The following is a 22,411-nucleotide window of genomic DNA, read 5'->3' on the forward strand; positions in this document are numbered from 1 at the left end:
TGTTGTTTCTGATCCTGCGCAGTCTTTCCTATCTGATATTTCTCATACCAAAATGGTACACATTAAAATGAAAATTGTTTGGAGTTTGTCCTTTCAAAAATTTTTGTTTGGAAGGTCGGAATCGACTGTCAAAATTTGTGTACACACTATCAGAAAATTGTATGATCTTTCCTCGAAAAATGTTCGCCCAAGTTTCTTATAGTGTGTACAGGGCTTTATGATATAGGTTTTAAGTTGATCAGGTTGGTGGGGTCCAGGGAGGGCTTTTTACGTATGGGAGTGATCTGTGCATGCTTTAGAGGGGAGGGAAAGGTACCAGAAGAGAGGGAGGGATTGAAGATGTGAGGGAGAAAAACTATAGAATAACGTTTCTTTAAATAATGGCTAGGCTATAATATAATAATGCACCTCATCCACTTATTGATAGCAGTAAAAGGAATGACTAATATGATTATAATGATGCCAAAAACAGAATCCATCAAGGTAATACAATTTACAAACTTTAATTGATACATGATGAAAACTCTGTCCGTTAACCATTAGTGTCTCCTAAAATCCCCTGAGGAGGCCATTACTGGGCGAAACATGTCAGGAGCAAACACTGCAGTACCAGCTTTTACTTAATGTACCCAAACTGACCATATCATGAACATATGTATTTGATTATTTTAAGTAATTGCCTTGTTTTTATCATGTATCAATTAAAGTTTGTAAATTGTATTACCTTGATGGATTATGTTTTTGGCACTGTTAAAATCCCATTAGTTATTCCTTTTACTATAAAAAATAGAATAAGAGGGTGACCGCAGAAGCTGCAATGGAACATTAGCAAGGCACACAGTTAACCCCTTCCCTGCCGGTGTCATTAGTACAGTGACAGTGCATATTTTTTAGCATTGATCACTGTATTAGTGTCACTGGTTCCCAAAAAAGTGTCAAAGGAGTCAGGTAGCCCCTGAGACGGGGAGTCCAGACAATCTGGAAAGGGCCCATGGAGTGTCTGCTAAGAGCTTGAGTATGTCTGAATATTATGACCTCCTGGGCCATTTCATTGCGTTGAGGAAGTAGGTGAGGGAGAATATGCAGAGGCGGGAAGGTGGAGTTCAGGTTGAATTTCTCCTATGGCATCATTCTAGTGTCCACTGCAAAGGCCCAAGGATGTTTGGACATGGTGACAACCTGTGCAGTTTGTTGTTGAATCAAATCTGGATAATCAAATCTGGATGCCAGCAGGTTCACATCCAGTGCCCCTTACCTGTTGCAAAAGGCTTGAAAGACCTCCGGGTTAACAGCCCATTCCCTCAAATCCAGATGCTGATGACTGAGAAAGCCCACATGTAAATTTTCTTCACCTGGGATGTGAATGGCTGAGAGGGCTTAGGCCTCGTACACACGGCCGAGGAACTCGACGTGCCAAACACGTCGAGTTCCTCGACGAGTTCAGCCCTGAAGCTGCCGAGGAGCTCGGCGGGCCGAGTTCTCCCATAGAACAACGAGAAAATAGAGAACATGTTCTCTATTTTCTCGACGAGTTCCTCGGCGGCTCCATCGGGCTGAAAGTGTACACACGACAGAGTTTCTCGGCAGAATCCGGCTCTGACCGAGTTTCTCGCTGAATTCTGCCGAGAAACTCTGTCGTGTGTACGAGGCCTGAGACGTGCTTCCCTTAGAGTGGTGCAACTTCTGGTGCTTGATGTAGGCCATGACAATAGCATTGTCCAAAAGGATTCTATTCAGTAACCTCGCAATAAAGTCTAGTGTTGAACAACCAGACGGCCCCAGGTTTCAGAATGTTGATTAAAAGGTAAGCTTCCCGGATGACCAAGTCCCCTGCATGGGGCAGTCCAAAGACCTTTGTCCCGGGTGGCCAGAATATTGAGTTGCAACAGTCTGGAGTAAAAAGTGCAGCCTCAGAAGAGGCAATCGTGAAACCCAAGACCCTCATACAAGCACAATCAAGAGCTTCCACATGAGTACAAAGGGAAAGAAGTTTGTCCCAGGAATATGTCCAGGATTAGACCCAGGTACGCCAATCTGTGAGCCAGCAATGTTTTTTTCAGCATGCAAGCGAAAATATGCAGAGACTGTACCATCTGTTTGATGTTAGCTGACAGAGACAGGGAGGACCAGTCATCGAGCAGATCATCCAGGTACCCAATTGAACACAGAGTAAGGCAAAAACTGTGGCAATAACTTTGGCAAAGATCCGAAAGCAATGGACAGGCCAGGAAAGGGCAAGAAATTTGTAATGCTGATTGCCTACCACAAAATGCAGATAGAGGTGATGAGAACGTAAGACAAGAAAATCGCCTGGAAGGAGGAAATGACTAACCTGGCTGCTGGACAGCAGCAAATCCACCCACTTTTATGGGAAAGCCAACAAGGCAGAATGGGAGAGGAGAGTACTCATACTTCCCATAATCTCATTGATGTAATTATCCAATGGACGACAGGAGCTTATCTTCAACCACTCAAAGCATTTCAGCTGGCCAGCATTACAACCAGAGAATTCTGTGCCTGTGGAAAGAGAGATGCCTGATCCTTGATATTTGGTAGTGTATCCGCCATGCTATTCAAGCAGTAGGTCCTATGTATCAAACACAAGGCCCGTGGGCCGAATCTGTTCCGCTAGGCCATTTCATTTGGCCCTCGCACCTCTCCGGGAACTGAGGGCAACTGTAATTCTGATGCAGCCCATGATGAAATCGAGTTTGACATCCTTGCTCTAAGTAACAGGTCTAACTGATGGTGGACAGTGGCGCCTGTAAGAACGGAACTAGGATTTTGGGCCGTAACTTAGTACAGAGAGCAATGGTCTGACAGACTGCCATAGACACCTCATGCCATGGTACAAGAATACAGCCTTAGAAAGGGCTATTAACCTCTTATCTATAGGGTCTTTGAACAATGATAATCCTTCAAAAAGGCGCCGTGAGAGTCATATTAAGGCAAGAAATGGCAAGATCTGCAACAGAAAACACAAATTACCAATAGGATTAGAGGTCGACCGATATATCGGTCGGCCGATATATCGGCCGATATTTGGCCGTTTTTAAGAAATCGGCATCGGCCGATTATTGTAAAAAAATCGGCCGATTTTCGGCTGCCGCGCTAAAACCCCGCTCCACCTACAGCAGCACGAGAAATGAATCCTTCAGCCACGCTGCTGGTAGCCTGCGCGCCGGCCCCGCCCCCCCTTACCTCGGCGGGCTGTACTGTAGCAGAAAGCAAACTTGTCACAAGCCCGAGCAGCTGCAGTACAAGTTGTCTGCGCAAAGAGATCACAAAAGCTTCCTGCATGCTGGGACGTTGGCGGGATTACTGAACATGGGCTCTAGGCTACGGCTCCAGCCGTAGCCTAGAGCCCATGTTCAGTAATCCCGCCACCGTCCCAGCATGCAGGAAGCTTTTGTGATCTCTTCGCGCAGACAACTACTGCAGCTGCTCAGGCTTGTGACAAGTTTGCTTTCTGCTACAGCCCGCCGAGGTAAGGGGGGGCGGGGCCGGCGCGCAGGCTACCAGCAGCGTGGCTGAAGGATTAATTTCTCGTGCTGCTGGAGACTGGGGTAATGTACAGTATTCCTATTACCTCTGATAGGTGCCTCGGCTCTCTAGTGATTGTACATAGTACTCCAACTCACGTGGGAGCTCACAGGTGTCATCCAATGGGCAGTGCTGGAGGGAACAGTGTGTACATGTCAGAGCACACCCCTCTCCTGTATACACACTCATTTTATATATATATATCCATCCCCACCCACGGCCAGCTCCATCCATCCACCCCCCTCTACAAAGCATCTCCCACCCACGGCCAGCTCCATCCATCCATCCCCCTTCACAATGCATCCCCCACCCACGGCCAGCTCCATCCATCCATCCCCCTTCACAATGCATCCCCCACCCACGGCCAGCTCCATCCATCCATCCCCCTTCACAATGCATCCCCCACCCACGGCCAGCTCCATCCATCCATCCATCCCCCTTCACAATACATCCCCCACCCACGGCCAGCTGCATCCATCCATCCCCCTTCACAATGAATCCCCCACCCACGGCCAGCTTCATCCATCCATCCCCCTTCACAATACATCCCCCACCCACGGCCAGCTGCATCCATCCATCCCCCTTCACAATACATCCCCCACCCACGGCCAGCTCCATCCATCCCCCTTCACAATACATCCCCCACCCACGGCCAGCTCCATCCATCCATCCATCCCCCTTCACAATGCATCCCCCACCCACGGCCAGCTGCATCCATCCATCCCCCTTCACAATACATCCCCCACCCACGGCCAGCTTCATCCATCCATCCCCCTTCACAATACATCCCCCACCCACGGCCAGCTGCATCCATCCATCCCCCTTCACAATACATCCCCCACCCACAGCCAGCTCCATCCATCCATCCCCCTTCACAATGCATCCCACGGCCAGCTGCATCCATCCATCCCCCTTCACAATACATCCCCCACCCACGGCCAGCTCCATCCATCCCCCTTCACAATGCATCCCACGGCCAGCTGCATCCATCCATCCCCCTTCACAATGCATCCCCCACCCACGGCCAGCTGCATCCATCCATCCCCCTTCACAATGCATCCCCCTTCACAATGCATCCCCCACCCACGGCCAGCTGCATCCATCCATCCCCCTTCACAATGCATCCCCCACCCACGGCCAGCTTCATCCATCCATCCCCCTTCACAATACATCCCCCACCCACGGCCAGCTGCATCCATCCATCCCCCTTCACAATACATCCCCCACCCACGGCCAGCTCCATCCATCCATCCCCCTTCACAATGCATCCCCCACCCACGGCCAGCTGCATCCATCCATCCCCCTTCACAATACATCCCCCACCCACGGCCAGCTGCATCCATCCATCCCCCTTCACAATGCATCCCCCACCCACGGCCAGCTGCATCCATCCATCCCCCTTCACAATGCATCCCCCACCCACGGCCAGCTGCATCCATCCATCCCCCTTCACAACACATCCACCGCCAGCACCATCCATCTATCCCCCTCCACAACACATCCCCCACCCACACCCAGCACCATTCATCCATCCCCCTCCACAATGCATCCCCCACGCACAGCCAGCACCATCTTTCCCCCTCCACAACGCATCTCCCACCCACGCCCAGCACCATCCATCCTCCTCCACAATGCATCCCAATCCAAAAATCGGCCCAAAATATCGGCCGCAAAAATCGGCCTCATATATCGGCCATCGGCTGCCCCGATTTCTAAATATCGGCATCGGCATCGGCCAGAGAAAAACCCATATCGGTCGACCTCTAAATAGGATACTGTTGGGTGAAACATTTTGGAATAGTAAAAATCTCCTCCAGGTGAGACCAGTATCCATAAAGCAGAGGTTCCACGAGCGAGTGGACCAGGAAAGTCTTAGCTTAGCTGGGGAGTTTAGGAGATGCTATACTGGACACCATAAGGTGAGTAAACTCTGGTTGCTCAAACGCCAAACTAGAGCTTACAGCATCAATAAGCATGTGGGTGAGTGCAGAAAGGTGCGGCATCAATACCACACACACAGTCCAGGTGCAATTAGTAAAGCTTGTATTGAAGTAAAGCCAAAACAGTTCATAACAAACCCAGTGGGAGAAGGCCCAACCGGAAAAACTCTTGTATGCCAACAGTGTGTAGCAGGGCAGCTAGCAGCTGACAGCGTCTCTCTGGAGGGGCAGAATATGGCCTGGCTATTCTGTGTCCAAAAAGGAAGATGTCCAAGGAGATTGCAGAGCCCTAAGCTTTCCCTACTCATCTGGAACCTTTCCCTGCTGCTATTACTGTCCCTACCAGATCGGTGACCTGTCCCTTCACTACCCACAGGTGTATTCATACCAAACCCAGGGTCCAGGGTCTGCCCCACCCAAGATGGCTGCCACATTCACATGGGCGACCAGCATCCAATCTAATCACTGCCTCGGTGACTCTGGAAACCATAGAGGAGCCATAACTTCCACTTCCTCTGCATTGCCATTGTGGTTGAGCATCACCTGCAGTGGAGACAACAGACTGAACCTGCTTACAAGCATAGCAAAGGTCTCATTTAGTTTGGAAGAAATCTCTGTGGCAGGCATGTCATCTTGTCCATACTCCTCTACTGGCATCTCCTCCCCAAGCACTGCATCTGAATCAAGGGTGAAATCAAAAACCAATTCAGGAGACAAGGTCAAAGGGGTACTGTGCCAATCCCCCCCCCCCCAATCTATGGCCTCAAGCAGGTATGGCTGATGAGCCAGCTAGATATCCATAAGACACAAGACTGGGGGAACCATCAGGGAAAAGGGTACTAGAGCCCTAAACAGATGTACTATCACTCCCAAGTGAGTTATGCTAGGCTGAGCTAGAAATTCCATCCAATTCCCTTTTCCTGCACCTGTGTCTGTAAATTGTCCTCAAAGGGGTACTCACAAGCTCATAGTAACCCAGGTACTGTAAGCATAGCGACTTGTAATGTGCCCTCAGAGAGAGAACCAGGAGATGCTGCCAGTCTAGACTCATGTCTGCAAATAAAAAGAGGCAAGGTGCACAGGGGGTAGTAGTAACTCCTGTGAAAAAAAGATGGCACCCATTATTGTACGCCCACTAGACACTAATTGGGTAATGAGCATGGGCACAGTAGCACTGCCCTAGCCTTGCCCAGAGAAGCCAGCCATGCATTTCCACCAGGTGGGGTCCGGGTATGGTTCTCCCAAGGCTCTACTGAGGAGTCTACTGATCTGGAAGCTGCATAAAAAGCCGCAGTGGCTATGATGCACTCAATTGATTGAGGAATCATCTTGGAAAATTATCATCAAGCGAAGGAGAGATAGAGAAAATTCCTCCCTATAAGAAGGTAAGCTTCTCTTAGTAGAGAGAGATGATATCTATCACTTAGGGAAGCCAGTAAAACAACTGAGACTATCTGGAATTGGAGAGGTTTATAGGGGAATGTCCCTGCAGTTTATTTTTCTAGTGTTCAATTACCTGAAAGTAGCTACATATACTGTAACTCTCCAAAAGTGGTTCTGTAAAATATTTACAATTTAAGTAAGTCCCAAATTACTGGACACAGCAGGAAGGTTGCACCCACCAGGATAAACTTTTACAACTTTTTTAGCAAACGCAAGACTCAAAATTGCCCAGTCCTAACTTCTCCCTTGGGGCTCAATTCAGGGTTATGGCAAACATTTGCACTCAACAAAATCTCAGGGGAGAACAATAAATGTACCTCCTGTCTCCTTCACGCAGCAATCACATGACAGACTGCCTGCATCCAGGAACCAATCACTCACCTGTGCTCACTGCATGAAATATTAGATGTGAGTGGGGGCTACTAGCTGCGGGAGCCAGCAGCCTCCCATTACTTTCAATGGGGCTAATCCTCGTAGCCAATTGCGGTAACCCCATCTGGGGTTCTCACATCTAATAGCCGAGCTGGGGGCATTTGCAAGTATGACTGCACCCCAAGGCTTCATGCACACTGGTTTAAAAAATAAAATAATCGCTGCTTCTACAAGAGTTTTGAATTTTGCCAGTAGAAGCAGATCGATGTTATCCTATGCGTTCATTAACCACAAAAAGACTAAGGCCCCTTTCACACGGTGTGGATCAGTGATGATCTGCCCCGTGAACCTCCGCTTGCTCAGCGGGGATCGTTCCGTTGATCCCCGCTGAGCTGGCAGATGACAGGGCGGTCCCCGCACACTGTGCAGGGACCGCCCTGTCTTTTTTCCGCTATCCCCTATGGGGAGGATCGGATGAACACAGACCGTCTGTCCGTGTTCACCCGATGCGATCCGCCAGACGGATAAAAGTAGGTTTTTCCTCCATCACACTTTGGCGGATCGGAGCGGGTCGGATGTCAGCAGGCATGTCACCGCTGACATCCGCGGCTCCATAGAGGAGCACGGAGCGCCCATTCAGGTCCACCTAAAAAACTGGCAGGCAGACCTGAACGGGCCGCCCGTGTGAAAGAGCCCTAAGCCTTTTTCTGACACTTGTTGCTTACAAGTTAAAATCTGTATTTTCTGCTAGAAAATTACTTAGGACCCCCAAACATTATTGCAGTATTTTATGTCACACTGTATTTATACACTTCAATTAATTAAAAAAAAAAAAGCGGTTTAACGCTAGAAATAGCGCCTGAAAACTGCCTCCCATTCTCTGCAATAGGTGCTTTCAGACCTGGGCAATGCACTTGTGGGATGTTAGAAAAAGTCCTGTAAGCAGCATTCTTAGGTCGGTTTGGGAGCACTGTATACAGCGCTTCAAAAACGCCCCTGCCCATTGGAATGAATAGGTAGTGTTTTCAAAGTGCCTGAAAAGCGATTCAGAAGCACCGCAACACAGGAGTTTTTAACCCCTTCTTTGGGGTTAAAAGCGCCCACGCTAGTGCACGAAAAGCGCCGCTTAACCACTTGCCACCCAGGTCAATTCTGACATTTCTCTCCTACATGTAAAAATCATATTTTTTTTTCTAGAAAATTACACAGAACCCGAAAACATTATATACTTAGCAGAGACCCAAGAGAAGAAGATGGCGGTCGTTGCAACTTTTTATCTCACACGGTTTTTGAGCAGCATTTTTAAAAAAAAAAAAAAAAACAGTAAAGTTAGCCCAATTCTTTTGTATACAATGTGAAATGTGTAATGTTGTATATAATGTGAAAGATTAAAAGTAAAAAAAAACACCAGTGTTGCAGACAGGAAAAAAGCAGTGTTAAAAATGCGATTGTTAGCTGCGTTTTTGAATAGCGTTTATGGGCGTTAGCGTTTTTTTGCTATATTTTTTTTAGTAAAAACACTCCCTATAATGTAAAAACGCCTAAAAACGCCAAACCTGGCTAACAGCTAACAGTTACAGGGGGCGTATATGGAGCATTTTTCATTTTTACAGCACCTGGACGCACAGGCTATAGTTTGTTTCTACTGCCCCTAAACGCTTATGCCTCCAAACGCTTCTGAAAGTTTAGTGGATTGGATCGGGTGAAAACGGACAGACGGTCCGTGTTCATCCGATCCTCCCGTAGGGGAGAGCGGAAATCTGACAGGGCGGTCCCTGCACAGTGTGTGGGGACCGCCCTGTCATCTGCCGGCTCAGCGGAGCGATCCCCGCTGAGCAAGCGGAGGTTCACGGGGCGGATCATCACGGATCCGTCCCGTGTGAAAGAGCCCTTAAGCTCAACGTTTAGAGGCAGGGAAAAAAGAAAACTTCTGATTTGCATTTCTGATTGGAGCTTTCTGGCAGAAAAAAAAAAAAAAAAAAAAAAAAAAAAAATCGCAAAACTTGCTTAACACTTGCCCACCGGGCCTATTCTGGCACTTCTCTCCATGTAAAAATCCCATTTTTTTTGCTAGAAAATTAATCAGAACCCCCAAACATTATATATTTTTTTTTAGCAGACATCCTAGGGAATAAAATGGCAGTCATTGCAATACTTTTTGTCACACCGTATTTGCGCAGCGGTCTTACAAGCGCACTTTTTTTAATTAAAAAAATAAGACAATACATTTTGCCCAATTTTTTTATATATTGTGAAAGATAAAGTTACGCCGAGTAAAATGATACCCAACATGTCACGCTTAAAAATTGCGCCCGCTCGTGGCATGGCGTCAAACTTTTACCCTTAAAAATCACGATAGGCGACGTTTAAAAAATTCTACAGGTTGCATTTTTTGAGTTACAGAGGAGGTCTAGGGCTAGAATTATTGCTCTCGCTCTAACGATCGCGGCGATACCTCACTTGTGTGGTTTGAACACAGTTTTCATATGCGGGCACTACTCGCGTATGCGTTCGCTTCTGTGCGCAAGCTCGTCGGGACGGGGCGCTTTAAAAAAAAATTTTTTGTTTTCTTATTTATTTTTATTTAGTTTAGAATTTTTTTTACACTGAAATAAAATAAAAAATTGATCACTTTTATTCCTATTACAAGGAATGTTAACATCCCTTGTAATAGAAAAAAGCATGACAGGTCCTCTTAAATATGAGATCTGGGGTCAAAAAGTCCTCAGATCTCATATTTAGACTAAAATGCAAAAAAAAAAAAAGAAAAAAAAATTGAAACTGTAATTTTTTCAAATGACAAAAAAAAAAAAATGTTTCTTTAAGACGCTGGGCGGGACTGACGTTTTGACGTCACTTCCGCCCAGCAGAGCTATGGGGACGGGTGGGGGCGATTTTTCCCTCACTCACATCCCCAGTCAGCTGCCGAACAGTCCCGATCGCCTCCGCCGCTACCGACGGCTCCAGTAAGCGGCGTAGGGCGCGGGAGAGTGGCGGGAGGGGGGGGCCTCTCCCGCCACCCATAACGGTGATCTCACGGCGAATCCGCCGCGGAGACCACCGTTATCATTAACAGAACCGCCCACTGAAGAGATGGATATCTCGGTTGTGGCAGCAGCTGCTGCCGTTACCGAGATATCCATCTTTAAAAACAGGACGTATTTTGACTATGAGGTGGTGGGCAAGTGGTTAAACTATGTGCAAAAAAAACTGTAAGTGTTTTTTTTGCCAAGGGAACTGGCGTTTTTTAAAGCCCAGCGTACATGGAGCCTTAGGCTGCTTTCACACTGAGGCGCTTTGCAGGTGCTATTGCACTAAAAATAGCGCCTGCAATGCGCCCTGAAATAGCCGCTTCTTTCTATCCAGTGTAAAAGCCTGTGGGCTTTCACACTGGAGTGTTGCACTGGCGGGACGCTAAAAAAAGTCCTGCCAGCTGCATCTTTGAGGCGCGGTAGGAGCGGTAAAAATACTGCACCTATAGAGCCCCTGCCCATTGAAATCAATGGGGTAGCGCCTCCAAAATGCTGCAAAACGCTACAAAGCGACGTTTTTGCGGGCAGGTTTAACCCCTTTTCGGCCCGCTAGCACCCAAAAATCGCGGTAAAACCACGCTAAAAATAGCGGCGCTTTACCGCCAGCGCACCAAGCGCCTCAGTGTGAAAGTACCCTTAAACTACAAGACGGAATTCAAGTTCTAAATTACTTATATCGGGCCTGAAAACCATAACGCAAGAAAACTTTTTTGGAGAACTGGCGCCATCTAGCGTTTGCAACAAATATGTTCCTTAAAAATAAAAATAAATAAAAAAAATTTACACACACACACACACACATTATATATTAATTTTAATTATCTATTTTGCTGATTATTTTTTTGGCATAACAATATAATAAACTTTAGGCCACAATATAAAATAGTAGGGTGCTGTGAAAGGTCTGCTCTGTGCTGCAAAGAGTAATAGTGAATATAAAATAAAGGAAGAACACTGAGCAGCAGCCATAAGAAAATGTATAATAATTTGACAATTTACAAATTTTAATAAAAAACAAATATAGGAAGTGCATGTTTTAAATATGTAGGACCTCTCTGGTGCAACCAGTGTGCAGTGTTTGTCTGGGTAAAGGTCTGATGCTGAATAAAGTCCACCGTCATAAATTATGCAAACATTTCAAACTGAAGGGAATTTTTTTTTTTTTTTTTACTATCTAAGGTTAGTGAAAGAGGTTGTCTTACAATGAAAGTGTAAAAGTTACCCAGATACCTTCTATACTGCTGAGTGACAGGCATCTTCCCACTTATCTAATACTTTTACTAGTCATGACCTACCTATAATTTGCAAGTGTTGTTATAAGTGATGGAGGAAGTTTCAATGCAATTTGGAAAAGCAAATTTGAGACATCGGCACAGTTGTTTTGTTGTTGTTTTGTTTTTTATTTATTTTTTAATACCAGACCCCTTTGTATTGTTTGTGCCACTTTTTTATGTTATTTAGGTTTGTTTCAGAGTGCTACTTTACACCTTAACAGCTTAAGGACCGCTGCATGACAATTTACGTCGGCAGAATGGCACGGCTGGGCACATGGACGTACAGGTACGTCCCCTTTAAGATGCCCAGCCGTGGGTCGTGGGCGGCGCGCTCGCGACCAGGGACCCGATCGCCGCCGGTGTCCCACGTTTGGGTCACAAAGAGGAGGAATGGGAGGGGTGAGTGTAAACAAACCTTCCCCGTTCTTCCTAGTGTGGCAGTCAGTGATCGTCTGTTCCCTGTGTTAGGGAAGGACGATCAGTGACGTCACACGCACAGCCGTGCCCCCCCCCCCCCCCACAGTAAGAACAATCCCTTACAACACACTTAACCCCTACAGCGCCCCCTTCTGGTTAACCCCTTCACTGCCATTTTCACAGTAATCAGTGCATTTTTATAGCACTTTTCGCTGTGAAAATGAAAATGGTCCCAAAAATGTGTCAAAAGTGTCCGATGTGTCCGCCATAATGTTGCAGTCACAAAAAAAAAAAAAAAAAAAAACCCTGAAAATGTATGTCAATGTACACCCAAACACAACTTAACGCACAAAGAAAATGCGTGTTGACATCATAATGCACCTGCCTAACACTACAAAAAAAAAAAAAAACGCACCTCTGCACACACACACAGATGTAAATGGACCCTACATTTTTTATTTTATTTTTAAAATAAAAAAAAGACAGCCCCCATCAAGCAAAGGTATTCTGAATGCTTTACTGCATACATGCCAACTGTTATACTGCATGTTAAAGTGTGTTAGGACAGCTCCAACTGTTTTCCTAAATATTAGGAAAACATTTAGGGCCTATTTACATTTATTGTTGCATTTTAACATATGCATTGCAATGTCCTAAAACATATATGTCCAACTTCCCCATAACAAAATGTTTCTCGTCCCATCTCAGTGCTGCAGTGCAAAGTGTCTTCAAAAAACATGGCAGTTTTTGTAGTAGAGGAGAGCTGGCAAGACGCATAACATTCAATACCACATATCAACCCTTGGGGGTCAACTATCGTTTTCTCGACAATATTCCAGCATTGTACACGGTTGTAATTACTGATTGTACTAATACTTTTGTACATATGGTTTATACCATATTGTTTTTTTCCATTTTCATTAACCACTTCAGCCCCGGAAGATTTGGCTGCTCAATGACCAGGCCATTTTTTGCGTCACTTTAACCAACAATTGCGCGGTCGTGCGACGTGGCTCCCAAAAAAAACACAATATTTAGTACTTTTTGGTAGAATAAATATCCCCATTTTTTTTAAAAAGTTCATTTTTTCATCAGTCTAGGCCGATATGTATTCTACTTATTTTTGGTAATAAAAATCACAGTAAGCGTATATTGTTTGGTTTTAGCAAAAGTTATAGCGTCTACAAAATAGGGGATAGATTTATGGCATTTTTAGTTTTCGTTTTTATTGGCGGCGTTCTGCCATTTTTATCAGGACTGCGACATTATGGAGGACAGATCGGAGACGTTTGACACGTTTTGGGACATTATACAGCGATCAGTGCTATAAAAATGCACTAATTACTGTGTAAATGTCACTGGCAGGGTAGAAGTTAACACTAGGGGGCGATCAAGGGGTTAACTGTGTTCCCTAGTGGGTGTTCTAACTGTGGGGGAATGGGACTGACTATGGGAGATCACAGATCCTGGCTCCCAGCTAGTAGGAACTCACGATCAGCATCTCCTCTCAGAACAGGAATATGTGTGTTTCCACACACGTCCCTGTTCTGTCTCTTGTGCCCTTGACCGCTGGGCACGAGCATTGGCCCCCCCACAGTGGGGGCGCACGCCTACTTAAAGGAGCCTACGTACAGCTACGATGGCTCGTGGGATGGTGCCAACCTGCCGCAGTATAATGACGTTGGCTGGTCGGCAAGGGGTTACATTTTATTTTTAAAATATACCTTGTCTAAGTCCTTGAGATACCGAGAGTGCAAACCTACCTTCCCCTTGCCAGGGGCACATCTCAGGTGGCCCCAGGCTCCTTTTTCTATATAATATGGATGATGGCACCCACCCCTAACTACAAAACATCTTAATTGAGGAAAAAACTCGCCATCAATCGATTTCAAGAAAAACTGTTTGATTTAATAGAAATTATTCTGATCAGTCCGGACGGAAAACCAGATTGTGGGAAACTATGTCATTCAATATGACCGTTTTGTATACGGCGCATTGGTTGATCTTTATAATCTTCTATCGTATTTTTGATTAGATCTATGGAAAACACTATATATATATATATATATATATATATATATATATATATATATATATATATATATATATATATATATATATATATATAATAGAATAATAGAAAACAGTAATATAATATAGTATATAAAATCGCTCTATTTATGTCCATAATAATAGCCAAGTGCATCAAACTCACAACAGCCAGAACTGAAGAAAAAAAGACTTTTACTGAGGATCTAAAGTAAACATACAAATCAAGCAAAAATGTATTTACATGAAAGTAGAAATGCTTACTATGTCTGTGTATGTGTTCTACGGTATGTCAGCATTGATCATTTCCATGTATTATCAAGTCTATAGGTCCTCGTGTTTACCTTGTTGTCACCTATGTACAGTACATATGTCTCATCTGCTCTAGCTGCCCTCTGCTGGCAGAAGGAGGGAACAGCGTCAGCAGTCTTACCCTTATCACAGGTGTGATGTCTTGGTCCGGGCAAGCTCTCCTCGTTCCCCATGAGTAGTGCGCGGCGGTGAGTTGCAGGTTCCGAAGGAGCTGTGGTGTCGGCCGGTCAGTTGCCAGTCTGAAGTATGGCGGGTAATACACCTGGCAGCTCTCCTGTCTCCTCATCTCCCGCCGCCGCCAGGTTTGAACTGCAGTCACGTGTCTGCCGAGTCCAGCCTTCCAGCGCTGTGTACACTTCTATGCCTGTGTGTATATATATGTATATGGTTGTGTGTGTATGGCTGTGTGTGTATATATGGCTATGTGTATATATGGCTGTGTATGTGTATATGGCTGTGTGTGTATGTGTATATATGGCCGTGGCTATGTCTGCTCAGTACACACAGTACTGGACACCCAACACTGCGCACACTACTGCACACACAATACTGTACACTAGGGTTGCCACCTCATCCCTAAAACATGAATTACACAGGTTCCGAGGTTCATTTAATGCAGGTAAGGCACTAAGTGAGATTAATTGCCACCTTAATCACCCACAGAACCTGTCTAATCAATATGTGTTCGGGTTTAAATGGATGTGGTGGCAACTCTAATGAACTCAGTGGCGAAATTATCAGGGTCGCAACAGTTACACTGGCGACTGGGCCCTGTAGTTCTCAGCCACTTCAGGGGGGCCCGCCGACCGCCCGTTCATCAGTATGACTGTGAGGGGCCCACCTGACTGTCCAGTGTGTGTGACAGTGTTCATTTGTCATCATGTGTCGGGACTAGGGTTGCCACCTCATCCCTTTAAAAAGGAACACATATTAATTACACAGGTTCTGTGGCTAATTAAGGAGGTAATTAGACTAATTTGGTGCCTTTCCTGCATTAAATTAACCTCAGAACCTGTGTAATTCATATGTGTTCCTTTTTAAAGGGATGAGGTGGCAACTCTAGTCGGGACGGTCCATGCCGCGGGGAGGGGGGCTTTTGCCCGCTGAGGGGAGAGAAAAAAGGTAGCGCTAAGACAGACTGTGTGTGCAGAGTCCGTGGCGGCCCGTCCATAGGAGGTGCCCGGGCGCCGAACCCCCCCCCCCCCCTCCTGTAGTCACGGGAAAAAAAATACAGGCCCTTTAAGAATTTTTATTTTTCTTAAAATGTCATTTTTACTCTTTACTAGCTGCAGTGATGGCGGCCGTCTATAGAGGGCGCTGCAGCGCCACACCCTCTCGCAAATAACATACATTCATGTATTGCATTGCATGAATGTATGTTATTGCCAGCTGCCGCTGGTCTATTCAGATAGCCGGATCTTGGGGCACCGGTTACCTGAATAACGGCAGCTGGTAGGCTGAGCAGAAGTGCCTATCAGAGCCAGCGGCTCTGATAGGCTTTCCGAGTACAGCCCTCGTCTCCCGGATGTCTATCCTCGGAACGCACGGGGTGTGCGTTCCTTGGATAAGACTGACTGACAGGCGCCAATCAGGTAATCTGATTCTGGTAATCAGGTTACCGATTGGCAGAAACGCCATTGAGGGCGGGACGAGGGACAGTAGAAGCACGGCTGGGCTGACCCCAGAAAAGGTACATGCCAGGGTGTAATCTACTTTTCCTAGCTGATGTTCATATGTGGAATGAATTGGATACTTGCTAGATGGTATGGACAGCAACCAGCCACGAGACCTGCGGGTCCCTCTGCTCTGCTGGGACTTGTAGTGCTGTGGTATGTTCTGGATCTGCTGGGACTTGTAGTATGTTCTGGCTCTGCTGGGACTTGTAGTGCTGTGGACATTTAGATTCTGGCTCTGCTGGGACTTGTAGCTCTGTGGACATCTATGTTCTGGGCCTTGTGGTGCTGCCAACATTACATTTTCTGAGTCTGCTGGGCCTTGTAGTGCTTCGAACATTTAGGTTCTGCTTACCACTTGTAGTGCTGTGGTCATCTATGTTCTGGCTCTTCTGGGACTTGTAGTGCTGTGGTCATCTATGTTCTGGCTCTTCTGGGACTTGTAGTGCTGCGGTATGTTCTGGCTCTGCTGGGACTTGTAGCGCTGTGGTCATCTATGTTCTGGCTCTGCTGGGACTTGTAGTGCTGTGGTCATCTATGTTCTGGCTCTGCTGGGACTTGTAGTGCTGTGGTATGTTTTGGCTCTGCTGGGACTTATAGTGCTGTGGTCATCTATGTTCTGGCTCTGCTGGGACTTGTAGCTCTGTGGACATCTGTTCTGGGCCTTGGGGTGCTGCCAACATTACATTTTCTGGCTCTTGTAGTGCTGTGGTATGTTCTGGATCTGCTGGGACTTGTAGTATGTTCTGGCTCTGCTGGGACTTGTAGCGCTGTGGTCATCTATATTCTGGCTCTGCTGGGACTTGTAGCGCTGTGGTCATCTATGTTCTGGCTCTGCTGGGACTTGTAGTGCTGTGGTATGTTCTGGCTCTGCTTGGACTTGTAGTGCTGTGGTCATCTATGTTCTGGCTCTGCTGGGACTTGTAGCGCTGTGGTCATCTATGTTCTGGCTCTGCTGGGACTTGTAGTGCTGTGGACATTTAGATTCTGGCTCTGCTGGGACTTGTAGCGCTGTGGTCATCTATATTCTGGCTCTGCTGGGACTTGTAGTGCTGTGGTCATCTATGTTCTGGCTCTGCTGGGACTTGTAGTGCTGTGGTCATCTATGTTCTGGCTTTGCTGGGACTTGTAGTGCTGTGGTATGTTCTGGATCTGCTGGGACTTGTAGTATGTTCTGGCTCTGCTGGGACTTGTAGTGCTGTGGACATTTAGATTCTGGCTCTGCTGGGACTTGTAGTGCTGTGGTCATCTATATTCTAAGTCTGCTGGGACGTGTAGTGCTGTGGTCATCTATGTTCTGGCTCTGCTGGGACTTGTAGTGCTGTGGTCATCTATGTTCTGGTTCTGCTGGGACTTGTAATGCTTTGGTATGTTTTGGCTCTGCTGGGACTTATAGTGCTGTGGTCATCTATGTTCTGGCTCTGCTGGGACTTGTAGTGCTGTGGTATGTTCTGGCTCTGCTGGGACTTGTAGTGCTGTGGTATGTTCTGGCTCTGCTAAAACTTGTAGCGCTGTGGTCATCTATGTTCTGGCTCTGCTTGGACTTGTAGTGCTGTGGTCATCTATGTTCTGGCTCTGCTGGGACTTGTAGTGCTGCGGTATGTTCTGGCTTTGCTTGGACTTGTAGTGCTGTGGTCATCTATGTTCTGGCTCTGCTGGGACTTGTAGTGCTGTGGTATGTTCTGGCTCTGCTTGGACTTGTAGTGTTGTGGTCATCTATGTTCTGGCTCTGCTGGGACTTGTAGTGCTGTGGTCATCTATGTTCTGGCTCTGCTGGGACTTGTAGTGCTGCGGTATGTTCTGGCTCTGCTTGGACTTGTAGTGCTGTGGTCATCTATGTTCTGGCTCTGCTGGGACTTGTAGTGCTGTGGTATGTTTTGGCTCTGCTGGGACTTGTAGTGCTGTGGCCATCTGTGTTCTGGCTCTGCTGGGACTTGTAGTGCTGTGGACATCTATGCTCTGGCTCTGCTGGGACTTGTAGTGCTGTGGTATGTTTCGGCTCTGCTGGGACTTGTAGTGCTGTGGTCATCTATGTTCTGGATCTACTGGGACTTGTAGTGCTGCGGTATGTTCTGGCTCTGCTGGGACTTGTAGCTCTGTGGACATCTATGTTCTGGGCCTTATGGTGCTGCCAACATTACATTTTCTGAGTCTGCTGGGCCTTGTAGTGCTTCGAACATTTAGGTTCTGCTTACCAAACCCAATAGAAAAGAAGAACTTCCAGGTGTCTGACTGGCGGATGGGCTCCATTCACACCATTCTCCTGGGTTTGCTTTATTTAGGGTACATGCCCACCAGATGGACTGGGGAGTGTTTTGTAAACACATTCCCAACACACAGCAATCAGAAAAGAATGAATACAGCTTACACCAGTGTGTTGTGTTGCTTGTGCTGTGCTGGAGGGAAAAAAAAAAGTACAGCTGGCACCACTTTTTTTTCAGCGCAACATGTGCAAACGCACTCCTACTCAAAAAGACTTATTTTAAATAAAGTTGCAAGGGTAAGTGGGTGGTGGTCCCATCCTCCATGTTTTCCTCCTCATTGGGTGCCAAGCAAGGTTTACATGACAGGCCTACCCCAGGGTTGGTTCTGGCTACACTAGGCACCTTGTACAGGGGCACTTTACTACATATGGGGTACTTTTTACTCTTCAAGCTAAATATATTAAGGGGTGGTGGCGCTGCCTTTGAGCTGAGCACATGTAAATTCCAATATACTAATGGGTGGTTCCCCTGGGGCAACTAAATAGTGTATACAGTGCTATGTGGACAATATCAAATGTCGGATGCCTCTGGTAGGTATGCTCATGTGCAAAGAAAGCCACCTTAATGTTCTCAGGAGGTAATCCCTATTATTGAATGAATGAATGAATGAAAAATTTATAGAGCGCAACACATGCGAACTGAATCGCTTCTGGGCGCTAGTTGTTTATGACTCATGACCTCAAAAGAGCAGAGTTTTGATTCGTCTTCTGAAAGTCAGGTGGTTTTCCTCCAACCGAATGCTGGTTGGTAAAGCGTTCCATAGTCTAGGACCCTGGAAAGCAAACCTTCTTTCTCCTTTGGATTTGTATTTAGTTTTTGGTACCCTGACCAGATTTTGGTCGGTGGATCGCAGAACGCGATTGGAATTGTGAGGTTCTATCTTGTCGCAAAGATATTGCGGAGCCTTCCCATGGATGCACTTATGTGTCAGGCAGAGTGCTTTAAATGCAATTCTGTCTTTTACTGGCAGCCAGTGAAGGGTTCTCAACGAAGGTGAGATTGATTCCCATTTTTTTTTTCCCAGTCACCAGTCTGGCGGCCGTATTCTGAACGACTTGCAGACGGGAGATTTGGTACTTTGGGAGTCCGAGGTACAGGGCGTTAGCATAGTCCAGTCTGGAATTCACGATTGTTCCCACCACGACTGCTACGTCTTCTTTGGGGATAAATGGAATAAGTCTGCGTAGTAGGCGCAACAGATGGTGCGCTCCGCTGACTACTGACCCTATTTGTGCGTCCATTGTCATGAAGGTGTCGAAGATGACCCCGAGACTTTTGACTTTGGAGCTAGGGTTGATGATTTGGCCCAGAATGGGCGGCGGTGTCCAAGTTGTTACCACTTCACTCTTTCGGCTGCCCTGAAACACAAGGAGTTCTGTTTTAGAACTGTTAAGTTTAAGATAACTCTTGGTCATCCAGTTGTCAATCAAAGAGAGACATTTTTCTAAACTGGGATGATGATTCTTTTTGTTGCCGATGCGCAAGTACAGTTGCGTATCGTCTGCGTAAGAGTGATAGAGTAGTTCTTGGCTACTGATAATGTCAAAGAGAGGGCGAAGATAGATGTTGAAAAGCACCGGTGACAGGGGGGATCCTTGGGGGACTCCACATGACACAGTGCGCTTTTCTGACGTGAAGGCACCCAATTTGACTGTTTGTGATCGGTTTTCCAGAAAGGAAGAAAACCATGGTAAATCTCCTTCTGCGACTCCTGCTACCGAAGCTAATCGCATCAGTAACAGTTTGTGGTCTACCGTGTCAAAGGCCGCGCTTAGGTCCAGCAGAACCAGGAGACAAGATTCTCCTTCGTCTGCGGCCTCGAGGGCGTCGTCCCATATTATTGAACCTCAGAATCCGTGTGTGGTGATTCTAATGATGTTCTATTGGTGGTGATGTGTGGATGGCACAGTGGTGACAATTGATGGCACAGTGGCTGCATTTGATGGGCACAGTGAGGCTGCAATTTTTTTTTTTTTTTTTTTTACGTTTGCGCCCCCCAAAAAATTTGAGCACCAGCCGCCACTGGTGCAGACACTGAAAAATAAAGGTCAGCAGACCAATTGAGTGAAGGCGAGGGAGGAGCTCTCCCCTTTGCGTGGAGTACCTGCTGTCCCGTCTACGATCCATCTACCCATGAGGCAAGGCATTCCTGGAGGAGGCACGGTGAAGGATTATTTTTGAGGGGGAGGGGGGGAGTGATTGATTGGTGGTAAGTCGTGATATTTTGCACTGCAATCGATCCCAACCTCCACCACCTCTGCCTCTTACTGATCCCCACCACTGATCTTATCCCTATCCCCCGCCCCATCCATCACCACTACAACAGAGGTCATGATGGGGGGGGGGGGGATAGGGATGAGATCAGTGGTGGGGATCAGTAAGAGGCAGAGGTGGCAGTGGGAAGAGGATGTCTACCACCCTCCCCTCCAGTTCCACCACCACCCCCCCCCCCCCCAAGTACCACCACCACCCCTCCAGTACCACTACTACCACCCCTCCAGTACCACTACTACCACCCCCTCCTCCAGTACCACCACCCCCTCTCCAGTACCACCACCACCCCCCCTCCAGTTGGCTACCACCCTCCCCTCCAGTTCCATCACCACCCCTCCAGTACCACCACCGCCACCCCTCCAGTACCACCGCCACCAACCCCCCTCCAGTACCACCACTAGCCCCCCTCAAGTGCCACCGCTACCACCCCCCCTCAAGTACCATCGTTGCAGCCCCCCTCAAGTACCATCGTTGCAGCTCCCCTTAAAGTTGAAATCAGAAACAGAAATGTTTTACTTTGTTGTACAATGGAAAAAAATATAGTATCAAAATCATGCCTTCATGATTTCTTGCACCGGGGCCCTAAAGTTTCTAGGTAGGCCTATGGCTGGACTGGATGACACACAGCACTGCACACACAATACTGCACACACAATACTGGACACACAACTATACACACACAGTACTGCACACACAATACTGGACCCACAATACTGAACACTACTGTTTTTGCGTATGTATATGGCTGTGTTTGTGTGTGTGTGTGTGTATATAGCTGTGGCTATGTCTGTTCAGCACACACAATGCTGCACACACAACACTGCACACAATACTAGACACACAACACTGGACACACACAATGCTGCACACAATTCTCGCACACACAACTACACACACAACCGCAATACTGGGCACACAAAACTGGGCCCACGGTACAGGACACACAATACTGGACACCCATAGAGACTTATTTCACACAGTTGGGGGGTGGTGGTAAAAACAGACCCCCTAAAATGACCCAATCCAGCCAGAGGCAGCTGTTCACGTGTTCCATCCATGGTAATTCAACTCAGCCATTCAAGTCAGTGGGGCTGTGCTTCAAATGCAAGCAAAACACTTGGCTTATAGTTACGCACATTAGTCCCATTGTCAAAAGCTGTTTAGCAAAAAAAAAAAAACAGGCATTCTTTAGGTTACAGAATCGCCTTTTGAACACTGACAGTGACTGCTTAATCGCAAACTGAAAAGTGATCCACTGCGGATGGGCTGGTGTGAAACTGGCCATACTGTCACAATATTGAAAAAAGTTCAATGGCTCATCAGTTTAGGCCAAAAAAGTCCTGCTAGCAGCTTCTTTGAGGCCCTTAATAAGAGGTATATACACCGCTCCTAAAGCGCCCCTGCCCATTGAAATCAACGGGCAGCGTCGCTTTTAACTCTTTTTAAAACGCTAGTGGGGATTAGAAGCGCCGCTAAAGCGATGGTTAAGTACCGCTAAAAATAGCGGCGCTTTACAGCTGACGCCCGGGCACTGTGAGTGTTAAAGGGCTGACAGCGTGAAGAGAAAAAAAGCAGATCACCAGCTTATGTGAAAGGGACATCGGTCCCGGAAAAGGAAGGAGGCACATCTGCCTTCTCTGTGTTGCCAGTACCCACTGCCAGGGTCACCTATCAATGCCCACAAGTGCCACCTATCAATGCCCACAAGTGCCACCTATCAATGCCCACTAGTGGTGCCAATCAGTGCCCATCACTGCCACCCATCCGTGCCCATCACTGCCAGCTATCAGTGCCACCTTTTAGTGCCACTTCTCAGTG

General features: G+C 47.0%; 1 protein-coding gene across 1 annotated transcript in view; it reads right to left on the reverse strand.

Moving 5' to 3' along the window:
- The window catches only part of NEURL1B (neuralized E3 ubiquitin protein ligase 1B), a 537,508-nt gene extending 522,776 nt beyond the window's left edge, over window positions 1-14,732 (reverse strand). The window contains exon 1 of the mRNA XM_040344539.1: window positions 14,504-14,732. Within this exon, the coding sequence (XP_040200473.1) occupies window positions 14,504-14,555 (52 nt within the window). The 5' untranslated portion in view covers window positions 14,556-14,732. The remainder of the gene's footprint in view (window positions 1-14,503) is intronic.
- Between the last annotated feature and the right edge of the window lie 7,679 nt (window positions 14,733-22,411).

This window comes from Rana temporaria, chromosome 3 (assembly GCF_905171775.1).
Source record: "Rana temporaria chromosome 3, aRanTem1.1, whole genome shotgun sequence".
Classification (NCBI taxonomy): domain Eukaryota; kingdom Metazoa; phylum Chordata; class Amphibia; order Anura; family Ranidae; genus Rana; species Rana temporaria.